The sequence below is a fragment of the Sarcophilus harrisii genome, chromosome 5 (assembly GCF_902635505.1).
Source record: "Sarcophilus harrisii chromosome 5, mSarHar1.11, whole genome shotgun sequence".
NCBI lineage: Eukaryota > Metazoa > Chordata > Mammalia > Dasyuromorphia > Dasyuridae > Sarcophilus > Sarcophilus harrisii.
In genome coordinates, this window is record NC_045430.1 from 22,143,748 (window position 1) to 22,165,433 (window position 21,686).

General features: G+C 38.8%; 1 protein-coding gene across 1 annotated transcript in view; it reads right to left on the reverse strand.

Annotated features, from left to right (window-relative positions):
* STAB2 (stabilin 2) overlaps positions 1–21,686 on the reverse strand; it is a 156,738-nt gene that overhangs the window by 117,660 nt on the left and 17,392 nt on the right. The window contains exons 5-12 of the mRNA XM_031937828.1: positions 20,323–20,392; positions 19,043–19,138; positions 17,298–17,423; positions 16,890–17,086; positions 12,373–12,506; positions 3,612–3,745; positions 1,482–1,564; positions 42–191 (exon numbers count right to left, since the gene is read on the reverse strand). Coding sequence (XP_031793688.1) covers positions 42–191; positions 1,482–1,564; positions 3,612–3,745; positions 12,373–12,506; positions 16,890–17,086; positions 17,298–17,423; positions 19,043–19,138; positions 20,323–20,392 — 990 coding nt within the window. The remainder of the gene's footprint in view (positions 1–41; positions 192–1,481; positions 1,565–3,611; positions 3,746–12,372; positions 12,507–16,889; positions 17,087–17,297; positions 17,424–19,042; positions 19,139–20,322; positions 20,393–21,686) is intronic.

Here is a 21,686-nt window from a genome sequence, read left to right on the forward strand (position 1 = left end):
TGATACTTAAAACGATCCAGAACAAAGCTAAGATCTCTTACCTTGTCTCCATTGATTATTTCCCCTGACTTCCCAGTCAAGGTGTAAAAGGTGTCTGTGCTGTTCAACCCTTCCATGTCTACCTGGCCAGCGATGATGTGGAGTTTCACAAAGTATTGAACCTTCTCTTTATCCATCAAAAGCTCCTTGACCTAAGAAAAGTAAAGAGCTGTTTCCCATTTTTTTGATCGCCAAACAAACCCTTCACGTTGCACATGGGCAGAGAGAGCCAGGGAGTACCAATGGATATCTGTATTTGTACAATTCATTCAGCCAACAATCATTTATTAAATACTATGTACATGTTAGGCACTTCACTGGGAGCAGGGAAGATATGGTGAAAGAGAGAAAGATGAATATAAAATGAGGGGTTTTGTTTTTAAGATGTGTAATTCTGTGGAGGAAGAAATGGCTCTGGCTTCATAAACCACTTTGCACAGTGTTTGACACTTAGCAGGTGTTTGTTTTCCTCCTTTCCTCTCTCCCCCAACCAGTGGGAATACTTAGTCATTTTGTTTTATGAGTTCACATCCCAGATCTCACAATTTACAATATCACTTCACTTCCTGGTGGCCATTGTCTCACCAATTGCCTCACCACTTGAACAGAGATAGTTCCCTGGAATTTTCATCTCTGAAGCATCTATTCTAGGACCCTGCTATCTTGATTGGTGAATGTCTTAGCCCACTTTACCAGGCATTTACAATGGCCTTATTTCCCATCCCCTCTCCTTTTCTTCCCTGATCTGTAATTAAACCAACAGTGCCATTTTTCCCCCTAAAAGATATGCCATTCTGGCTTCCTTCATTGTACCTGTAAACTCCCAAACTTCAATGTCCTTAGTCACCATTCTCTATATTCATTATCTCTTCCATCGGTAAGCTTCTTCAAGATAAGAACAGCCCATAATTTTATATTGGTATTTCCAACTGCTTATTACACTGTGCTTGGCAAGCAGGGATGCTTAATGAATGTTTTCTTTTTCATTCCTCCCTGTTCAACCCAAGTCTATATCACTGAGCTTAATTCTCTCATCACTGTAATGAAAGAGTTGGATTAGGTAAGCCCTTAGCTCCTTTTCAGCTTGACCTCTGTAATTCTATGATTTTATATAATTTATCATTTATGATTTACATAAATCACATAAGTGTCTGTAGGACTTCAATTGAGGTCTCACCAATCATCACACAAATCCCTCTGGCCAAAATGAATGTCAGAATGAGATATGGCCCATGGGCCTTGAATAGGAATGGTTTTGCCATCACCAAAACCAGCTTCAGTCTCACCACGGCCATTATCACTACTATCACCCAGCATTGCCCCATCACCACTACCATGATGATGTTTGCTGCTGAGCACTTTGGGAGATAACTATAGTATTCTTTGGTTAACCAGACTTTCTCTCTCCCCTCCCATGTATATTTACACCCACAGCTACTTACATTTGTTCCTTTTAACCCCTTGTTTGTTGGAACTAGCACAGTGAAGGGTCCCAGGTTGCTGAGAGGCCAAGCATAGGCTTTATCTTGGGAGAGAAAAATGGGATAAGACAAAACACATTATGTAAAAATGATGGTGGCTCTCAATGAATCACTTTTTCCTTGAGGATAGATGGTTTCAGCATTTGGAATAATGGGTCTCAGTATTTTCTGGGCACCTTGGCTGGAGTGCCAAGTAAGAAAAACCAGTGTAGAGGGACAGGTAATCATTTTTGAGCTCCAGGAGAAGCTTAAAAGGTATCCTTAACTCCAGCAATGTGCCAAAGGCATGATGGAACTTGTGGATATTCTCTCATCCTGGTATACCAAGCTAACTCATGAGAGGAGTTAATGTAGTTCCTGCTGCCTGGCACATAGTAGATGCTTAACAAATGTTTGTGACTGATTGGCACAATAGAAAGGGAAAAGAATTTGGATCTAGATGGGTTGGATTTGAATCTTGGTTGTCATTTGCTCTCTATACCATCTTGGCTGAGTAATTTACCTCATGTGAGTCTCAGTTTTCCATTTTTGCATTTGTAGTCAATTCAGTCAACAATCACTTATTAAATACTATGTATGTGTTAGAAGGCATGAGGAAAGAGAGATGACGATAAAAACAAGAGTTTCTGTCTTTAAGGAGAGCAGTTTTGTGGAAGACTAATGCCTTAGTTGGCACCTAAATAAGTACTTGTACAACTGACCATGAAGTTTCTTCCTGTTCTATACTTCTATGCTCTATATGTGGAACATACACATATATATGTATACACACACACTATATGTGGAAAGATATCCCTATTATTATCATTGATTTTTTTAAAGCTGGAAGCCTTATTGGAGGTCATAGGATAAGAGAGTTGGAGCTAGAGGAATTTTGGAGGTCATCAAATCCATCCCCTTTCATTTTACAGCTGAAGAAATTGAGGCAGACAAAGGTTACACAACTAGTAAATAACTGTGACTGGATTTGAACTGAGGTCTTCCTGACAAATTGAGGGCTCAGTTTCTCATCTGTCAAATAAAGGCATTGAACTTGGGATCCTTTAAAGCATTAAAGGGATCCTTTAAGCCCTAAATCTCTGATGCTATGATACATGATCCTCATCAGGGGAATTTTGTGGAGTTCGGGATAGCAAAGGTCTTGAAAGTGTCCTTGACTATCTCTAGGGAGACACTCAATGCATCCATGAATAAGTAGAGTCTGATACATTCTTATGTTTATAGCCTTAGAGACAACTAGTATATATCAATGAACCAAGGAGGAGTGAGTCCACTAAATAGCTGATTTCACTGGCTTCTTGACCTGCTTTATTCCCAGGAAAACATTTTGGGGAGTTTGTGGATTTGAGGTATGGCTGTATTTAAAGTTGGCATTTACACAAGATTCAAAAGTTTGTAAAGAGCTTGACAAAGAACATACCTAATCCTCCCAAAAACCTTTTGAGGTAGACATTATAGACAATATTATCCTTGCTTTAGAGATGGGGAAACTGAGGACCAGAGGGTATAAGGGATTTGCCCAAGGTCACACAGTATCAGAAAGAGCATTTGAACCAAGTTTTCCTGAATCTAATTCTAGTACTCATTATGCCATGCCATGGTGCCCGTAATACCCAGTAGTAGGATCATATATTTAGGAAGGTTTCATATAAACCTTGTTGTACTCAGACTCCAGGGGACTCACCTGTTCATCCTCATCTGCCCACATACAAGCAGATATGTCAGACTGCATGTAACTTCTTTCCTTCATTGAAGATGGATGGTCCAAACCTGCTCATTTATGCCAAGCCTAGTATACTTTATAGATTTACTCACTAATATGTCTTCATTGTCTCTTCCTTCTCAGGTGGCCTGATCCCTTCCTTTAGATTCTCATCAAAACCACCTTGCTTAGAACCTGTTCTTTCTTCATTCCCCCAAAGGTACAGAACTTACAACCTTATTATAGAATAAGTCATTCTCTAGCCATGATTCTACTTCTACCATGTTTTTCTTCCTCCTGGCTCAACCTGGCTTGGATTCAGGCTATAGTTTGACCTTGTGGCTCCCCAGGGTCCCTCTGTGGAGGAATATGCATACTTAACTGCATACCCAGGAGTGAAATGAAGAAGGTAAGTTTTCCTTGCCACTGTCCTCTGGGTTCCGTGTTGAGGTTTTGCAACTGTTCCATAATGTTTCCGTAGCACATGGATCCATCTCCCACATAGCCTTTCTGGCAAGTACACCTGTGCAGAAAGGGAAGATGGGAGAGAATGACAGAATCTCAGAGGCAGAAGGAGACAGACATCATCTGGTCCAACCCACAACTGACCAGGCATCTCCTCTGTGACTTTTCTGACAATCCTTATCCACTTACTTTTCCCTGAAGGTTTATAGTGAAAGGAAACCTGCTACGTAGTTCCAGACAGCCCATTCCACTTTTGGACATCTCTGATTTTTTTTTTTTTTGATGTTCAATCTAAATCTGTCTCTGGATCTCATACTCAGGGTACTGCCCTCTGAGGACAAGTACAACAAGCTTAATCTCTTGGCCATTTGATGTCATTAAAATGCCTAAAAGTACCTACCATGCTCTGGAGTTTTCTCTTCTCTAAACCAAAGCTTCTTAAACTGTGAGTTCAAACCCCGTATGGGGTCACCCAATAATGTGGGGGTTGAAAAAAATTTGGCAACAAAAAAGGGTTCTGAATGCTCTACATAAATTTTGCCAAGATTTAATTCTTTATGTAAAATAAACAAGCACAGCCATCTCATTAGTATGCAAATTTGCTTTTATCTTTAATAAATGGTAAAATTATATATATATATATATATATATATATATACCAAAGAATTCTTTTAACATAAATTTCTTTATGACAATATCAGTAAATGTTTAATTTATATAGCTATTTTATACACCTATCTGTAGAGTCACATAAAAATTTCTTTGGAGAAAAGGGGTCACAAGAAGAAAAAGACAAAGCTTTCTCAATTCCTTTAATTAATCTTTATATGGCATATTTCCAAGGACCATGAAAAGGCAATGTGGAGTAATCATAAGGGTGGTGAACTTGGAGGAATGAAGATCTGAGTTCCAATCCCATCTTGGTTATTTCTTATCTCTGGGACCTTGGCAAATCATCTCCCCTTCTCTGGAGCCCAGTTTCCTCTTCTGTTAAATGAAGGGTTTGAACTATATGCCTCTGAGCTTGGAGTCTATGATTCTATGCTCTTTTTGGGGCCACTAGGTGGTGCCATAGTGGATAGAGCTCCAGGTCTGAAATCAGGAAAAATCCAATTTCAGACACTTATTAGCTGCATGACCCTGGGCAAGTCACTTAACCCTGTTTGCTTCAGTTTCCTCCTATGGAAAATAAGCCTGAAAAGGAAATAGCAAACCACACCCAATATCTTTGCCAAGAAAATGCCAAGTGGGTTCATGATGAGAGTGAAATGACTAAACAGTAGCAGCAATCTTTCTGGGCTTTAGTTTCCTTCTCTATAAAATGAGGGGGTTGGATTAGATGTCTCTAAAGTCCTTTCCAGTTCTAAATCTATGATCATACATCATCAACCACAATGCATGGAATATAGTAGGCACTTAATAAATGCTTACTGGTCAACCAGAAGTAAAAACAACCATTTGTTTCATCAATTCTTAGTAAAAAATGGTGAAAATTCAGCCTACAGGAAGGAAAGGGGGAAAGACCAGGATGAAACAAACTAAGTGCTTAACCTCAAAGACAGCTGCACTCATCCATATATATTTTCTCCTTGTATTAGAATATAAGCTCCCTGAGGGTAGGGACTGTCTTGCGTTTAGGAACTATTTATTTCTGCTTGTATTTACATTCTTACTTCTTAGTACCTAGTCTGAAATACAGTAAGCACTTAATAAATGCTTTTGACTTCAGAAGGAAGCAGAGAAAGGGGAAGGGCTTGGTGAGAGGGAAAGCAGGTACTATAGCAATGGATTCTTGAGCTGGGCAAACACATTGGAGCTCATGACCCTTGACACAGGCTGGTGGAGGATCATGAAGCAAAGGGAAAGTGAGCCAGAGAAAACAACTTCCTTTTCACCCTGTGTGAGAGTCCTGGGAAAAAGCTGATTGCTCAAACTTTGTGACAGTTTGGTTTTCTAGGGCAAAGGATAAAAAGGGCCTTTGTTTCAAGAGTTTTCTCTTCCTTTTGCTATCTAATAATGGCAAACAATTTAGGAAAAGTGTTTTCATTTCTAAACTGAGTGGATGGGCCTAGAAAATCTATATGGCTACTTCTAGCTCTAACATTCTTGTGTTCTCTGACTCAAAGAGGAACCAAGAAACTGAATGATGTTCTATGGGATTTTTTTTTCATTTTATGGGAAGTAGATCATAGTATTAAGCAATTTCTGACTGATATGATTTTAAATGTTTTATTTAGAAACTTTTTTTTAGTGTCCTCACTGGGTCAGGATCATGAGATAATTAGAGAATTATCTCTGATATCAGAAGACCTAGATTCAAATGCCATACTCCAACTTACCACCTGTGTGAATTTGAATAAACCTCAGTTTCCCCAAAGTAAAATGAGGGGGTGGTGGGCTATAGGGATTCAGAGATACTATCATCACTACAATGACTATCCTATAATACCCATGTTATGCTCCTTTTTGAGTGGTCTTTTTTATACGTCCCCAAAGAATGATTATCCTGTATACTTCTACACTTCTCTACAATTTAGTTTTTGGCAAAGAGTATATGGCCTCTGAAATCCATTCCAGCTCCTTGCCCCTAATGATTTTTCTAGGCCTCAGTTTCCCAATCTGTAAGTAAGGGCCCTCTGAGTTCTTTCAGCTCTAATATGCTATAATTCCTTGATTTCCTCTAGTCATTTAGAAATATACCTGGACAATACAAAAAGTATATTCCTGGAGCATAAATTAATAGGCTTAGAATCAGAAAGGGTGTTTTTAGAAAAGAACATCAATAGCAATTTGAACAATATGAAGAAGAAAACAAAGGAGTTCCTTAGAAAAGCACATCAATAGCATAGTAAACAGTATATAGAAGAAAAAAGCAATTCAGATGGCGTCAGAAACACTGGTGTTATAGTCAGAAATGTCACATTCAAGGCCTACCATTGGCACTTACTACTTGTGCGATTTGACTAAATCACTTGGTCTCAATTCTCTCATCTATAAGTGAATGTCTTAAATGAGATGATCCAGGAAGGCCATTGTGCCGGTATCTTTATGATCTCATGACTATGACATATGAAGGTTGGCTAAAAAATGAGAGAAGGTTTAGAGACATGTCATGAGGCTGAGAGTAAATTTATTTAAGAGGCTGCCACGAGGCTGAGAGTAAACCTATTTCACTTGCCTTAAGACAGAAATAGGAATAGAGATGGAGATGGGAAGTAGAAAGACATTGACTTTATGAAAAGAATAACTTACTATCAACTGGAACAGTCTATGAATGAAACGGGCCATTCTGAGAGCTCAAGTTGTTTCCCCATTGTTCAAAGAGAGGTCAGATGACCTCTTGGTCAAGGTGAGACTTGTTCAAGTACAGACTTGCCCTAGATGATCTCTGTCCAACTATGACAATCTGTGAAAAGACCTTTTGTAATGATTGATTGTAACTACTGTGCTACTCAATGTGATGATGGCAGTAATGTGAAACCTGAGAAGCATAGGACTCTCAAATTCTTAGAGGTCACTCACTGCCTGGTCCTTAAAGGCACTAGAGAAGCACTGGATTTGGAATCAGGAAGACTTAAATCAATCAAAAGCACATATACAGTGACTGCTATATGCTAGGTACTGTGGATACAAGTTATTATGGTTGTTCAATCATTTTTACTTATGACCCCATTTGGGGTTTTCTTGGCAAAAATACTAGAGTGGTTTGCTATGTCCTTCTCCAGCTCAATTTACAGCTGAAGAAACTAAGGCAAAAAGAATTAATTGAACAAGTAAGTGCCTAAGGCCAGAGTTGACCTGAGGAAGATGAGTCTTCCTGATTCCTGGCCTGGTGGTCTAGCTGCCCTGGGAATACAAATAGAAAAAATAAAACAATTTCTATTTGCAAAGGACTTTTTAAATCATTGTACCAACACTTAATAGCTATGTGGCTATGGGCAAAGAAGGCCTCAGTAAATCTCAATTTCATCATCTATAAAATGGGAATGATAATACCATCTAAGTTTATTATGAAGGTCATCATTTCCATTTGAGAGGTTAATAAAAAAAATGACTATCTAGACTTTAAATCTCTCTCCTATCTGTTTTGCCTTTAGCAAAACTATAAAGAAGGTGATGTTAATCTTTGGAGTCCCTACTTTCTTTAATCTGGGCTTTTTATTTTTCCCAGTGGCTTTTATTCTTATCCTCTCATCCTTACTAAAAATCTGTTGTCTGGAGAGGATTTCAAGATTATTAACACTAAGGACTTATTGACAGCCTCTTATAATTGTTTATATTTAAACAAATATCAAAGCTTTAATTAAAGGACTGAAGCTCTAATGATGAAATCTTGGACACCATGCAGTGACTTGGGGAGGCATTGTGAAAGCAGGCCTTTTTTTGGATGTATTGGAATTATGTACCATATAAGTGACCCGTTACCTCATTTTTTCTTAAAAAAAATCATTAAAAGATTATCATCATTTTTATTGCATTGGTATAATCTAATCAGTAGCAATCATTATTTCACCAATTATTTAGATCTGATCTTTTTTTTTTTTTTATGAAGCATTACTATCTAATTGTAAAACAGTTTTAGTTATCCCAGCTTACCATGGTGCTGCCCATTTCCCTTTGAATCTTGCCTTCATTCCCCTATTAAAATTTTGCCTCTGATTTAAACAGTATTTCCAGAAAGCTTCTGTTAAAATACAAAATGTTACCTGGCAGGGGAAATATTTTAATGCACTATCATCAATGATCATATTAGCATATATGATTTGAACAGATTAGTTGGCAGTACATTGTGATGATACAGGATGGGGAAAAGCAAACTCTTGAGGGCTGTCCAAGGAAAGCAACTGCAGTGGGGGATTCTGAAAACCTGCAGAAATCATGGGATTGCTGGATGCAATCCAAGTAGTGGATACCAAGCAAGGACAGAGAGGAGTATGGCAAGGAACCACTGAAGACAATGGAAGACTAACTCTGAATTCTTCATTCTCCCTAGTTGTTCTGATCACCAGGCCATCACATAAAGCTTTCCCTTTCAATATTCATGCATCCATCCATCTTTCATCTATGCATGTACCTATGTATCCATTATGTATCAATTTACCAATGTATCCATCATGTAGCCATCTATGTATCCATCACCTATCCATGTATCTATCACCTATCCATGATGTATCCATGTATCCTCCATCTATCCATACATCCATCATCTATCCATGTATCCATCATCTATCCATGTATCCATCATCTATCCATGTATCCATCATCTATCCATGTATCCATCATCTATCCATGTATCCATCATCTATCCATCAATTATCTATCCATCTATTTATCTTCTATCTGTGTGTTTCTCTGAGTGTCTCTGTGTGTATCTCTCTCTCTCTGTGTCTCTCTGTATCTTTGTGTGTGTGTACTTCTGTGTGTGCATGTGTGCCTCTGTGTGTCTTTCTGTCTATCTTTCTTTTTCTTTTTGCACGCAGTAAGCATTTACATTCATGCTTTATTTCCAGGAAGTCCAACTGATGTTTATACGCTCTCCCTGGTCTTGTTTTGTACTGCAGACATCTAATATTTCACTAATAAGGAAACAACTATATACATTGCAGAGTTCAGGTCTGTAATCTTCCCTTACACATGTTTCCTCAGTGGCAGCTGCTTCCTCCTCCTGTCATTCCATTGAACCCACGTGGGCAGGATGAGCCAATAGCCCAGGGTGCCCTAGTACTCAGGGTAAACGGTTCTACTGTTGATCGGCTAGCTGGTAAATTTACTTAATCTGCAGATTTACTAGGTAAAAAGGCATTGGGGGTAGGGGGCAGTAGCTATGACTAGAAAGGTGAGGAGCTGAAATTATGATACAAGGGAATCTAATGAAAGAAGCATTGATCAAAGAATTAGAATTGTAAAAAATCTCAGTAGCAATAGCCTTTTTTTTTAACAAATAAAGAAACTGAGGCTGCGGCAAGTGAAATGGCTTACTTGGTCATTGGTTTATAGATTTAAAAGGACAATCCATCTTGATTTTACAGATGAGGAAAATGAGGGTCCCAAAGTGATTTGGCCATAACTGCACAGCAGGTATTACAGGAGATAGTTAGGTCTGGAGACAGGAAGTTCAAATACAGACTCAGATATTAACTAGCTCTGAGACACTGGGTAAATAATGTAATATTTGTCTGCCTCAATTTTCCCATCTGTAAAATGAGGGGAATAATAGTACCCACCTCCCTGGGTTGTTGTAAAAATCAAATTAGGTAATTATAAAGTACTGAATGTAGTGCTTGACATATAATAAGGAATATGTCAATATTAGTTATTGTTATCATAAGATTTATAGATTTAAACTTGGAGATTGTAGAGGCTGGGAAAATCTGAGGCGCAAGGACATTTTGTTAACTTTTCCAGTCACATAGGTGCTTATATAGCCACCAGGTGGCACAATAGGGCAGCTAGGTGACTCACAGGATAGAGCACCAGCCCTAGAGAGTGAGAGGGACCTGCGTTCAAATCCAGCCCAAGACACTTAAACATTTCCTAGCTGGGTGACTGTGGGCAAGTCACTTAAAATCAACAAATCAAAATTAAAAAAAAAAATTGGTGCTATGTGGCAAAACCAAGATTTTAGCTAAGGTTCCCTGATTCTAGAGCTAGCAGAACAGCAATACCAATTAATCAACAAGCATTTATTAAACACCTACTATGAGCTAAATACTGGGGACACACGTATAAACATACAGTAGAGCATTAGATTTGGAAGTCAGATTCCACCCCTCATTCTTACTAGCTGTGTGACCTAGGACAAATCAGTTTATCTCTCTGAACTTCAGGATACTTTCTTTTTTAGATGTCAAATGGACATATAATACTTGGATTATCTGAAGTTTGTTATGAAGCTCAGGGGAGATCTTAGAAACTTTTAAAACACTATAGAAATGCCTGGAAAGGAGAGAAGGCTGGGATGGGGGGGGGGGGGAGAGCAAGAGTAGAATGGAGGAATTTTCCTAAAGTGTTGGAGGAATTTTCATGAACAGAAGGACTAGACTTGCTTTCCTTGGTTGCAGGGAGATAAAAGCTCGAGTTTTTAAAATTATAACACATATATTTATGTGTTAACATGTTGACTTCCTCCCTTGCTCATTAGAATATAGGCTCTTTGAAGGAATTTTTTTTAGCATCCTCAATGTCTAGACATAGTGCTCTGAAATGGGACATAAATATAACAAATGTTTAATGAATATTTGTTGGATTAAACTGAATTCAACTTGATAGGGAGCAGAGAAGCCCAGCGGATGGAGGCACTTTTGGGTTGGGCTTGATTCAATAAGAAACTTCCTGCCTATGATTGCTCTCCCAAAAGTGGGGGGGGACTCCTGTAGTGGGAGGCTTCTTAACTGGGAGTCTGCCAGCTGTGACAGAAAAGCCACTTTTGCATTGTATAGCAAAAGGGATGCTGGGTCAGGGAGAGGCTATGTGGTGTGGACTCTGAGGGTCTTTTAAATGAATCACAGACACAGACCAAGAGAAATGGAAAGAGACAGACACAGACTAAGAAACATATATATCGAGAGACAGATACACACAGAGAAATACATACACACATGCATGAGACACACGCAGAGACCAAGAGTGACATAGATACATACATGCACATACAAACAGACTGACACAAAGACCAAAATAGATGCACAGCCTAAGGTACATACACAGACCCCAAGAGAGACAGACACACACACACACACAGAGATAGACACAAGAAGACCAAAATAGACACAGACTAAGATACACACACAAGAGAGACACATGTACACAGAGATACACACACACATACACAGAAACAGACTGACACAGAGACCAAAATAGATACACAGCTTGAGATACACATGCACACATACACACACACACAGACAGACACACACACCTAGAAAGATAGACACAAAAAATCAAAATAGACAAAGATACACACACACAGACCAAGGGATTCAGAAACACATAGAGACAGACATACAAAAATCAAAATAGGACACACAGACTGAATACACACACACACACACAAGAGAGATAGACACACAAAGACCAAGATACACACACAGAGACACACATACACACACATGTAATACTCCAAGAGGAATAGTCAGACAGCCATACCACAAAGACACACAGATAGACCAAGAGACACATATGCAAAGAAACAGAGACATATATAAGCAAAGAGAGATAGGGACTGAGAGACACTCCATGATATAATTGATGTGGGGCTACACCTGACCTCAGAAAGATCTGGGTTCAAATCCTGATTCAGATCTTGGATGAGCCACTCTGGCCTGTACATCTATGCTCTCATTTTAAGCTGATGAGATAGAATTTCTGATTTCAAGGAATTTCTGTTCCATGATCAATTTTGCCCAGCACTGATGACTTTTCTTCTTTGCCTATGGGAGGCAGAGCTGTGGCCTGGACAGAGAGGGAGTGCTGAGGTCAGGGGGCCTGAGAGAAGTTTAATGAATCTCTGAGTGACACTGACAGTCTCCGAGGCTGTTGCAGAAAAAGTGCTGACTTTTTGTTTAGTGGAGGGGAAGTTCCTTACCTGGGAGTTACTTATACCCCTGTAATCGCAGGTTCTGTGTGTGTGTGTGTCCCAGAATTACCATGATCTGGTAGGAAGCTGGGGGCTTTAGGGAGACTTACTCTGTCTGGCCAGGTGCCTTCATGGTGCAGTTGGCATTTTTGTGACATGGATTGCTGGATTCACAGAGGTCCGTCATGCTGCAGCCCAGGCCAGGGGCAAAATTCTGGTAGTGCTCCTTACATTCACAATGGGACTGGAATGGAAAATCGTGGGAGAGAAAAAAAAGAATCCAGTGAAATATTTGAAACTGAGGGATGTCTCTCTTTCACAAAGAATTTCTTAGGTTTATCTAGTTCTTCTTAGCTACCTCCGAGTCTCCATCTATCTCCAAAGCTCAGTATAAAATCTCCTTAGTGTGTAATGAAGCTTTCTTGATCTTACAAAAATATTGGCATTTGTATAGCACCTACTATGTGCCAGGCTTCGTGCTAAATGCCTTATAAATATTATCTCAAGTACTGGTATCCTTCTCACAAAATTATTTATTTTGTGCATATGTATTATTTCTCCCTATGAATGTAAGCTTCCTGAGAGCAAAAAGTGGTTCCTTCCTTCTTTCCTCTCTTTCTTTCTTTCCTCCTTCCCTTCCTTTCTTCTTTTCTTCCTTCATTCCTTCCTCTCCTTTTTCTTCCTTCCTTCCTCTCCTTTTTCTTCCTTCCTTCCTCTCCTTTTTCTTCCTTCCTTCCTCTCCTTTTTCTTCCTTCCTTCCTCTCCTTTTTCTTCCTTCCTTCCTCTTCCTTTTCTTCCTTCCTTCCTCTCCTTTTTCTTTCTTCCTTCCTCTTCCTTTTCTTCCTTCCTTCCTTTTCTTTTTCTTTCTATTCCCTTCCTCCTTTTTTCCCTGCCCTCTCTTCCTCCCTCCCTCTCTCTCTCTCTGTCCCTGCCTGTCCCTGCCTCTGCCTCTGTGTGCATCTCTCTTCCTCCCTCCCTCTCTCTCTGTCCCTGCCTGTCCCTGCCTCTGCCTCTGCGTGCATCTCTGCATATGTCTGTCTGTCTGTCTCCCTTTTAAATCCCTAGCACAGTGCCTTGCATGTTATAGAAATGTAACGAACACTTTAAAATTACTCTATCACCATGAAAGAAACTAAGGCATCACAAAATTACCTAATTTCAGGCTTGGAAGATAAATAGCATGGAATAATATATGGTAGGCTGGTCTTGAATGTAAGAATTGGTTCAAGTCCCAGATCTGACAAAAATTTGCTGTGTGACCTTGGGCAAGTCACTTGACCTCAGTGTTCTATTCAACTCTCCAATACTCTAAATTGAAGAGATGGAAATGACTTGTATTGATAAAGAAATTTCCTCACCTAGGAGTTCTCTATACCAGTGAAATGTCAGGTTCAGTACCTATCCCAATTACAGGGTTCAGAGGGACCTCAGTAGCTATCTAGATTAACCTGTACTAGAAAAGAAAGCTTCAGTCCAAAATAAAATCCCCTTTATGAATGATCCTATAAACCCTTGTTGGAAGACAAAGAGGAAGAACTCTCTCCTTCCTAAGGCAGCCAGTACTACCTTGAGCAGCTATTATTATTTGTTTTTCTTAAATTTGGCTCTTTGAAACTGCCACTAATTGTGACTTGTTCCACATTTTGGGGTTGAGCTGAACATAGCTAATCCTTCTTCCATAAGATGATCTCTCAAAACTATCTTTGCATGTATTTGAGGGGGGAAAGCTATTAAGAAAAAAATATTGTTTAAAGAACAACTTTGAGCAAATTATTTTTTCTATTATAAATACCCAAATTAAAACTATAAAGGACATAGGAAGAAAGATGCTATCTGCATCCAAAGAAAGAACAGATAAATAAAAATATGTATAGAATAATTTGTGTATATATGTATATACATATTTGTGTCTAATGGAAAACTAAAGGTAGTCTAGGGAATGAGGGTAGGAAGGAAAAAAAGACATTTGCATGATAGCTTTATTATAAATTTAAAAAGAATAGTAACTTGTGCATAGTATATTTGCACTTTCATGTACCATCTTTTTTTATTATACTGTGTTATGGAAATGCTTGTTATAGTCCATAAATTAAAAAGAAATTTTTAAAAAGACAAAAAAAGATGATTCTCCAAATACTCAAAAACACTTCTCCCATGGAGAGTTATGGAAAACTTTTGGGAACTTTATGGGGAAGTAGGCTTCTCCTCCATCAGAATTGAAATCCATTGGCTTTTTGGCTTCTGTTTTTAAAAACTCCTGTTGTTTTAGTGCTTAGTGTTATAGTTTTTTGGCTTGGCTCATCCCGGTCTTTGCTTTTGAGATGACAAGTGAAAGAACAAAGGCTCACAACTCAGAGAACCCGAGTTCAAAATTCATCTCTGATGCTAACTGCCTTTGTCATCTTGGACAACTTCTTGAACTTCCCTAGATCTCGGTTACCTCGTTCATAAAAGTAGGCTAGAGGTCCCTTCTGGCTTCTTTCTCTGACCATGAAACATCTCAGACATCATACCACTTGCTTGCAAACTTTTGAGTCCAACAAGCTAAGCAGAGAGTGAGATTGAGGAAAAGAAAAAATCTGCGAGGCTGAGGTAGAAAGTGTTTTCTTTCCTCAGCAATCAAGTGATTGTTCGCTTCTGTATAAAAATGAGTTTTGTGGCAAGGATGAATTTGATTTTAGAAGTTTTCTCCTCCTTGGGATTTCTCCCTAAGTTCTCTTCCTCATCTGTATGTGTGTGTGTATATATATATATATATATATATATATATATATATATATATATATGTATGTATATGTATATATATATATATACATGTATATATATATATATGTATGTATATGTATATATAATTATATAATTATGTCTTCTAGTATTAGCAAGGGAGCTTGGTACAATGGAATGAGTGAGGGATTTGGAAACTGGGTTCCAAATCCATCTCTGAGATTCACTGAAGAAATTCTCCTCCTCCCTAAATACACAGAAGGGAACAGAAGGAAAATGAAAGGAATTTCTGTGGGAAATGGCTGAACAAGTTGTGGTATATGAATAATGGAATATTATTGTTTTATAAGAAATGATGAGCAGGCTAATTTCCGAAAAGCCTAGGAAACTTTACATGAATTGATGCTAAGGGAAGTGAGCAGAATCAAATAAACATTATTAATAGCAACAACAAGATTATTCAATGACCAACTCTGATGGACTTGGCTTTTTTCAACAATGAGGTGATTCAGGCCAATTCTAATAGACTTGGAATGGAAATAACCATCTACATCTAGAGAGAGAACCATGGAGACAATGTGTGGATCAAAGTATAGCATTTTCACATTTTTTAATCGTTGTTTGTTTGCTTGTTTTTTTTTTTTCCTTTTTTTCTCATTTTTCCCTCTTTTGATATGATTTTTCTTGCTCAGCATGACAAATATGGAAACATGTTTAGAATTGTACATGTTTAACTTATGTCAGGTTGCTTGCCGTCTTGGGGATGGGGGTGAATAGGAGAAAAGGAGAAAAATTTGGAAGACAAAGTTATGCAAAGGTGAATGTTGAAAACTATCTTTGCATGTATTTGGGAAAATAAAATATTATTAAAAATAAATTTTTAAAAAAGTGATTAATATGATTTTGTGGTCCCATGATTTTAGGAGGGCTTCTGTTAAGGCAGTAATCCTAAATCTTCTGGCTTTTGAGTCTGCCTCAGGAAATTCCCACATCTAATCTGTCTGATTCTGAACAGACCACTCCTTGGATAGCTTCTGGCCTCAGGACAGTCCCACAGAGCAAACTCCTGAGACAATAGTGAAGAGACAGGTCCTCAGTTCAACGCTGACTGTCAGATAGATAATGTATTGGTCAGTGATAATCTGGTCAGTGATAACCAAGTTCTGGAGACCATTCCTCTGGGCTACATCAATGATAGAAAGCTAGATCAAGGAGTCTTCTCTTTCATAGGACTCAGTTAATTTCTTTTGGAACTTAGCCCACTTTTAATGGCGTTGCAATTACAATAAACTTTGTCCCTTGACAAGGAAATGTGCTCAAGCCTACAAATTCTTTTGAGACACCTTATGACACTGGTCTGTGACTCCAAACTTTGGGGTCCCCTTCCCAACCTCAACAAAAGGAATTTCTGGCAAGCAGGAAAGTTTTGGAAGTTACATAGTGAATCTATTATAAACTTAAGAAAAACATCAGGTTCTACAAAATAGAGATCTGTAATCTCTTGTACATTCTTCTTTTGCTCTTCTGCTTTGGGTATGAAAATGTTCATTTTACTTAATGTTTAGTTTTAGAATAAAAAAAGTTTAGAATAAAGTTTAGTTTTAAGTTTAAAATAAAAAAAATTAAAGATGCATTCTTGTCTGATTTTCCACCCTGAAGTGAAATCTACCTCTGACATTTATTGTCTTATTTCTGGATCTGTGTCGTCATGTATAAAATTAGCTCTAAATCTATGATCCTATAAATAGCTAAAATGAGGCAACTGGCATTTTGGTATCCAAGATCCTTTCCAGCTTTGACATTCTATGATTCTATAAATAGACATTTTCCTCATTCCCAGAATTTTGCCATGTGGGGCCAGCCCCATCCAAAGAATCATTCCTTCCATGTATCATCCGCTCACCTGCCCGGGGCCATCATACTGGCATACTGTGGACTGAGTTGGACAGCCTCCAAAGTCTTCTTGGCAAGGGTCAACAGGTACACACACTCGGCCATCCCCTGTGTAACCTTCTCGGCAGGTGCATTGATGCCGATTTGGTCCCAGATAAGTGCAATGAGCTTTCTCGTCACAGACCTTTTGCTCACATGGGTTGATAGCTTGAAAGGAAAGAACAAAACAAATGACAGATTGGTGAGGTCTGGATATGAGCCAAGGAATATGAATTATGAGGAATGGTGGATGAACATCGGTAGATTGATTCATAAGCCACATTTCTTGGTAAATAGCTTTTCCAGGAAAGCTGAAAATACATTTCTGTCCTCTTGTTATGTGTCCATCAACTCAACAGGATCTCTTAGCATCACTTACGCTCACAATGCCGGCCATCTCCTTTGTAATTGGGGACGCATTTGCATTCCAATATGGACTCATCTATGCTGGAAGTAGAACATCTGGAGTTTTCTGGGCATAACAAAGCTTCACATTCAGGGATTGCTAAGATAAATGAATAATAAAGAGATTGGTCAAAGGTCTAAGGATGAGGGATTCAGAACTAGAAAGCAACCTCAGATCTCCCCTAGCATGACCCATACCTGAAGAATTTCCTCCAGAATGTACATAAAGAGATGGATATGGCTATTTCTAGCCTCTCTCTGAAACTTATGAGGGGATATAATAGAAATGTTTGGGGATCAACAGTCTGAGAAATTGGATTCAAATCCTAACAACGATTATGGGATTTTAGGTAAGTCATTTAACCTCAGGTTTTTCATCTATAAAATGAAAAAGTTGGATGAGATAGCTTCTAAAGTCCCCTCCACCTCTTCATCTATGATGCTACTTAATTATGTCTCTGGATAAGACTTTTATTCCTTTTTTTAAAATAAAGCTTTTTATTTTCAAAACATATGCATGGATAATTTTTCACCATTGACCCTTGCATATCCTTGTGTTTCAGATTTTTCTCCTCTTTCCCCTCACCTCTTCTCCTAGATGGCAAGCAATCCAGTATATGTTAACATGGTAAAATATATGTTAAATTCAATATGCATAAACATATTTATACAATACTCTTGCTGCCCAAGAGAAATCAGATCAAAAAAAGAAAGTAAATGAGTAAGAAAACAAAATGCAAGAGAACAACTAAGACCTTATTTCTCAGGTGACTCCTTAGGACTAAAGAGGTAGAGCTGCAAGGGACTTCAGAGATCATTGATCAAACTCATCATTTTCCAATTGAAGAAATGGAGGCCCAGAGAGGTCAAGGGGCATCCACTGAATTTGATGGTCAGAAGATCAGAATTTTGAACCTATCTCTATCACCTAGTATGTGGTCATGGACAAATCATTTCCTTGATTGCCTCTTCTGTTAAATGGGAATAATACTACTACTACTGTATCTAGCCACAGAATTGTTGCAAGGAAACTTGTTTATAAATTATATAACCCTATCAAAATGTGAGTTGTTACTATAGGAAAATTAAAATCTATATAAATAAAATGATTTCTACAAAGTCACTCATCTAATGACACATGTAGGATGAATCACTTTGCTTTTAATAATAATAACATTTACATAGCTCTTACTAGGTGCCAGGGAGTGTGCAAATCATTTTACCAATAATATCTCATTTGATCTTCCTAATCATCTTGTAAGGTAGGGCATTTTTATTATCCCATTTTACAGATGAGGCAAACAGAGGTTAATACTTGCCCCAGGTCACACAACTAGTAAGTGTCTGAGGCTGGATTTGAACTCAGGTCTTCATGACCCAGGGCTTTATTCATTGCCCTCTTCCCCTCCCTATTGCTTCTAGGCTACATAGCCTTGAAGGTTCTTTTCGGTTCCAGATCCTATAACCTATGATCCTTTTCTTGCTCAGCTGCCCTACAAAGGGGAGACCTAGGGAAGGAACTCTTACATCCCAATAATAAGCTCCCTTCCCAAGATTCCAAATCTCTCCTAAGGTTCCTAACAGCTTATAGCTCCTTTAGAGCAGGGATCATGATTAATTCTTGGAAGCAGCCCCCATTATTCCCAGCTCCTGGCTGCACTGGATACCCTGGTGGATTTGAGCTGGCAGAAGCATGAAGGAGGCTACATCTATACTTACGCTCATCACAGTTGGGGCCTGAATAGGCAGAGTAGCACAAGCACGCTCCATCCCCGTCCATTCCATTGTTGCACATGCCATGGACACAACTGCAAACTGAAGAGAGAAGCAAACGTCACATATCTATGGCCCTTCTCAACAAGTGTCTTTCCTCCCAGTCTTGTGAAGCAAGTAGAGAATCTGTTCTTATCATAGGACCTCTGTAGGGCACATGAGTTGGTGCTAAAAGAGGCCTCAGAGGCCATCTGGTGCAACCCCTTTTACAAATGAGGAAACTGAGGCACAAAGAGCATCATTGACTTGTCCAAAGTGACACAGGTAATAAGTGTCACCGTAGAGATCATAAGGATCAAGGGCTACAGCCAAAAGAAAAGTCTTCATTCAGAAGGTCGTCTTCTATTCCAGCTTCCTCCATCCTTACCTAATGTCACACAATCATTGTTAGAATTTGAACCCAGGTTCTCTAACTCTTGACCCCAAAACTTTTCTACTGTATTCCCTAATAAGCTGAGGCTCAAGTAGCTTGTGAGCTGCCCAAGGTCACACCAAATATCATTAATCGAGAGGTATAAGGGGGCATCTACTCTAATCCCTTAAGAGATAAAGAAAGGAGTATATAGAAGTCAAGTGATTTGTACAATATAGCACAACAAGAATAATGTTCTGGGGCTGTTCTTTCCTGTTTATTAGCAAATTAGACTGTGATTTTTGGAAACAGACACACATTGCTCACAAAAGTTCTCATTTTAGTCTTTTTTTTGGGGGGGGGGTAAAGAAAACATTGTAGTTGTTATTGCTCAATTATTTCAGTTATGTCTGACTCTGTGATCTCATTTTTTGGGCAAAGATACTAGAGCGGTTTGTCATTTCTTTCTCCAACCATTTTGTAGATGAGGAAACTGAGGCACACAAGATTAAATGGCTTGCCCAGGGTCACACAGCTGGCAAGTGTCTGAGGTGGCAGTTATCATTCCAGAGTTGATACTCTATCCACTGTACCACTTAACTGCTCAAATATTATAGGGACTGCTCCCTCTTGGGGTAGAGAAGTAATCAGGTTATAGCGTATATTCAATAGAGAGCTAGACTTTGGGTCAGGAACTGCCGAGTTTGAATATTGCCTCATATCTTTTTGCTAAAACTTGGTGTGGCTTGTTTCTTGACTCATCCTTTTAAAAGATGTTCCTTATGAAATAAATCCCTTCAATAGCTAATATTTATGTAATGCCTTAAAATTGGCAAAGTTCTTTGCAGACATTATTTTGTTTGATTGGGCAAACCTGAAGTACAGTTAGGTCCAAACAAGTTTTCCTCGGCGCAGGTTTCACAAGCTGTTCCACCATATCCTTCCTGTACACAGAACCAAACAATATGTCATTAGACTAAAGAGTACCCATAATGCACTCTGAATACGCTCTTCCTATACCCTGTGTCTTCTCCTGATTAGACAGAATAAAGGTATGAGAATCCGTGATCTTTGACCTCTGTACATTTGCACACCTTGACTCCAGGATCTTGCACTAACTCCATCACCATCTTGGTGTGTTGATATCTTTTTCTTTCTTCAAGTCCTATTCAGTCATCCCCTCCACCATGAAGCCTTTTCTAATATCTTCCATCCCAGTGGAAAGTTTCACTCTCCTACCTCAAATTTTCTTTTGTCTGGATTACTCCTTTGCCTCATGATATTCTATAATATATTGTATGCATTCATAGAGCCAACATGGTGGAATGGGTAGAAGATTGAACTGGAATCAGAGCAAGTCCTGGGTTCAAGTCCCATCTGTGATGAACATGGGCTGTCTAATGTTGCCTATTCCTTAAAAGCAAATCACTCTGGCTCTGAATGGCCAAGAAAAGGTCCTATGCCAAACTGAATTGGTTTTTGTTTTGGTTCCAGTTGGCTCAGAGTAAACAGAAATAGCATTTGTTATTTTGACAGGAAACCACGAGGATCTTCTCCTCCCAGATTGATTTCTTTTGATTTGTGTATTGACAAGATTAAAAAAGCTATTCTTTGCCTCATTTCTTTCTTTTCTAGCCTTAATCACAGAATGAGGGGCTACCTCTGAGTCATCCTGATTTGTTTCTTGCCATTGGACCCAGATGGTTCCAGGGGAGAAACTGAGGCTATTGACCTTGCACAACCCTCACTCACTCAATTCACTTGTCTGATGTCATGGTTCTCTTTAGGAATGAAGGACAACAACCACCAATGTCTCCGTGTCTAGAGCACGGCCAAGTCTTGGCCAAGAATCTAAGAACTGGTGGAGGGAATTTCTCACTAGGAAGTTTTCTCTACCAAGGAAATCACAGATCTAGTTCCCATCCCCTACGTGCTATCTAGGACCATAGCTTTAGAGCTGGAAGGGACCTCAGAAGCTATATGGCCTAAACGCCTTGCTTTACTGATGAGGAAACAAACCGAGAATGCTAAATTGTCTTGTGCAAGATTGCACAGATAGTGTCAGTGGAGGATTAAAACCCAAATCCATGCATTCTAAAACCAACTCTTCCTATTAAACAACACTACAGCTCTGACATCATTTTTCTGTTCTGTGTGGATCTGGTTTATGTGATCAGAATAAAGTAGATTTAAACATGGGAAGGACTTCAGAGGCCATGGAGTCCAACATTCTCATTT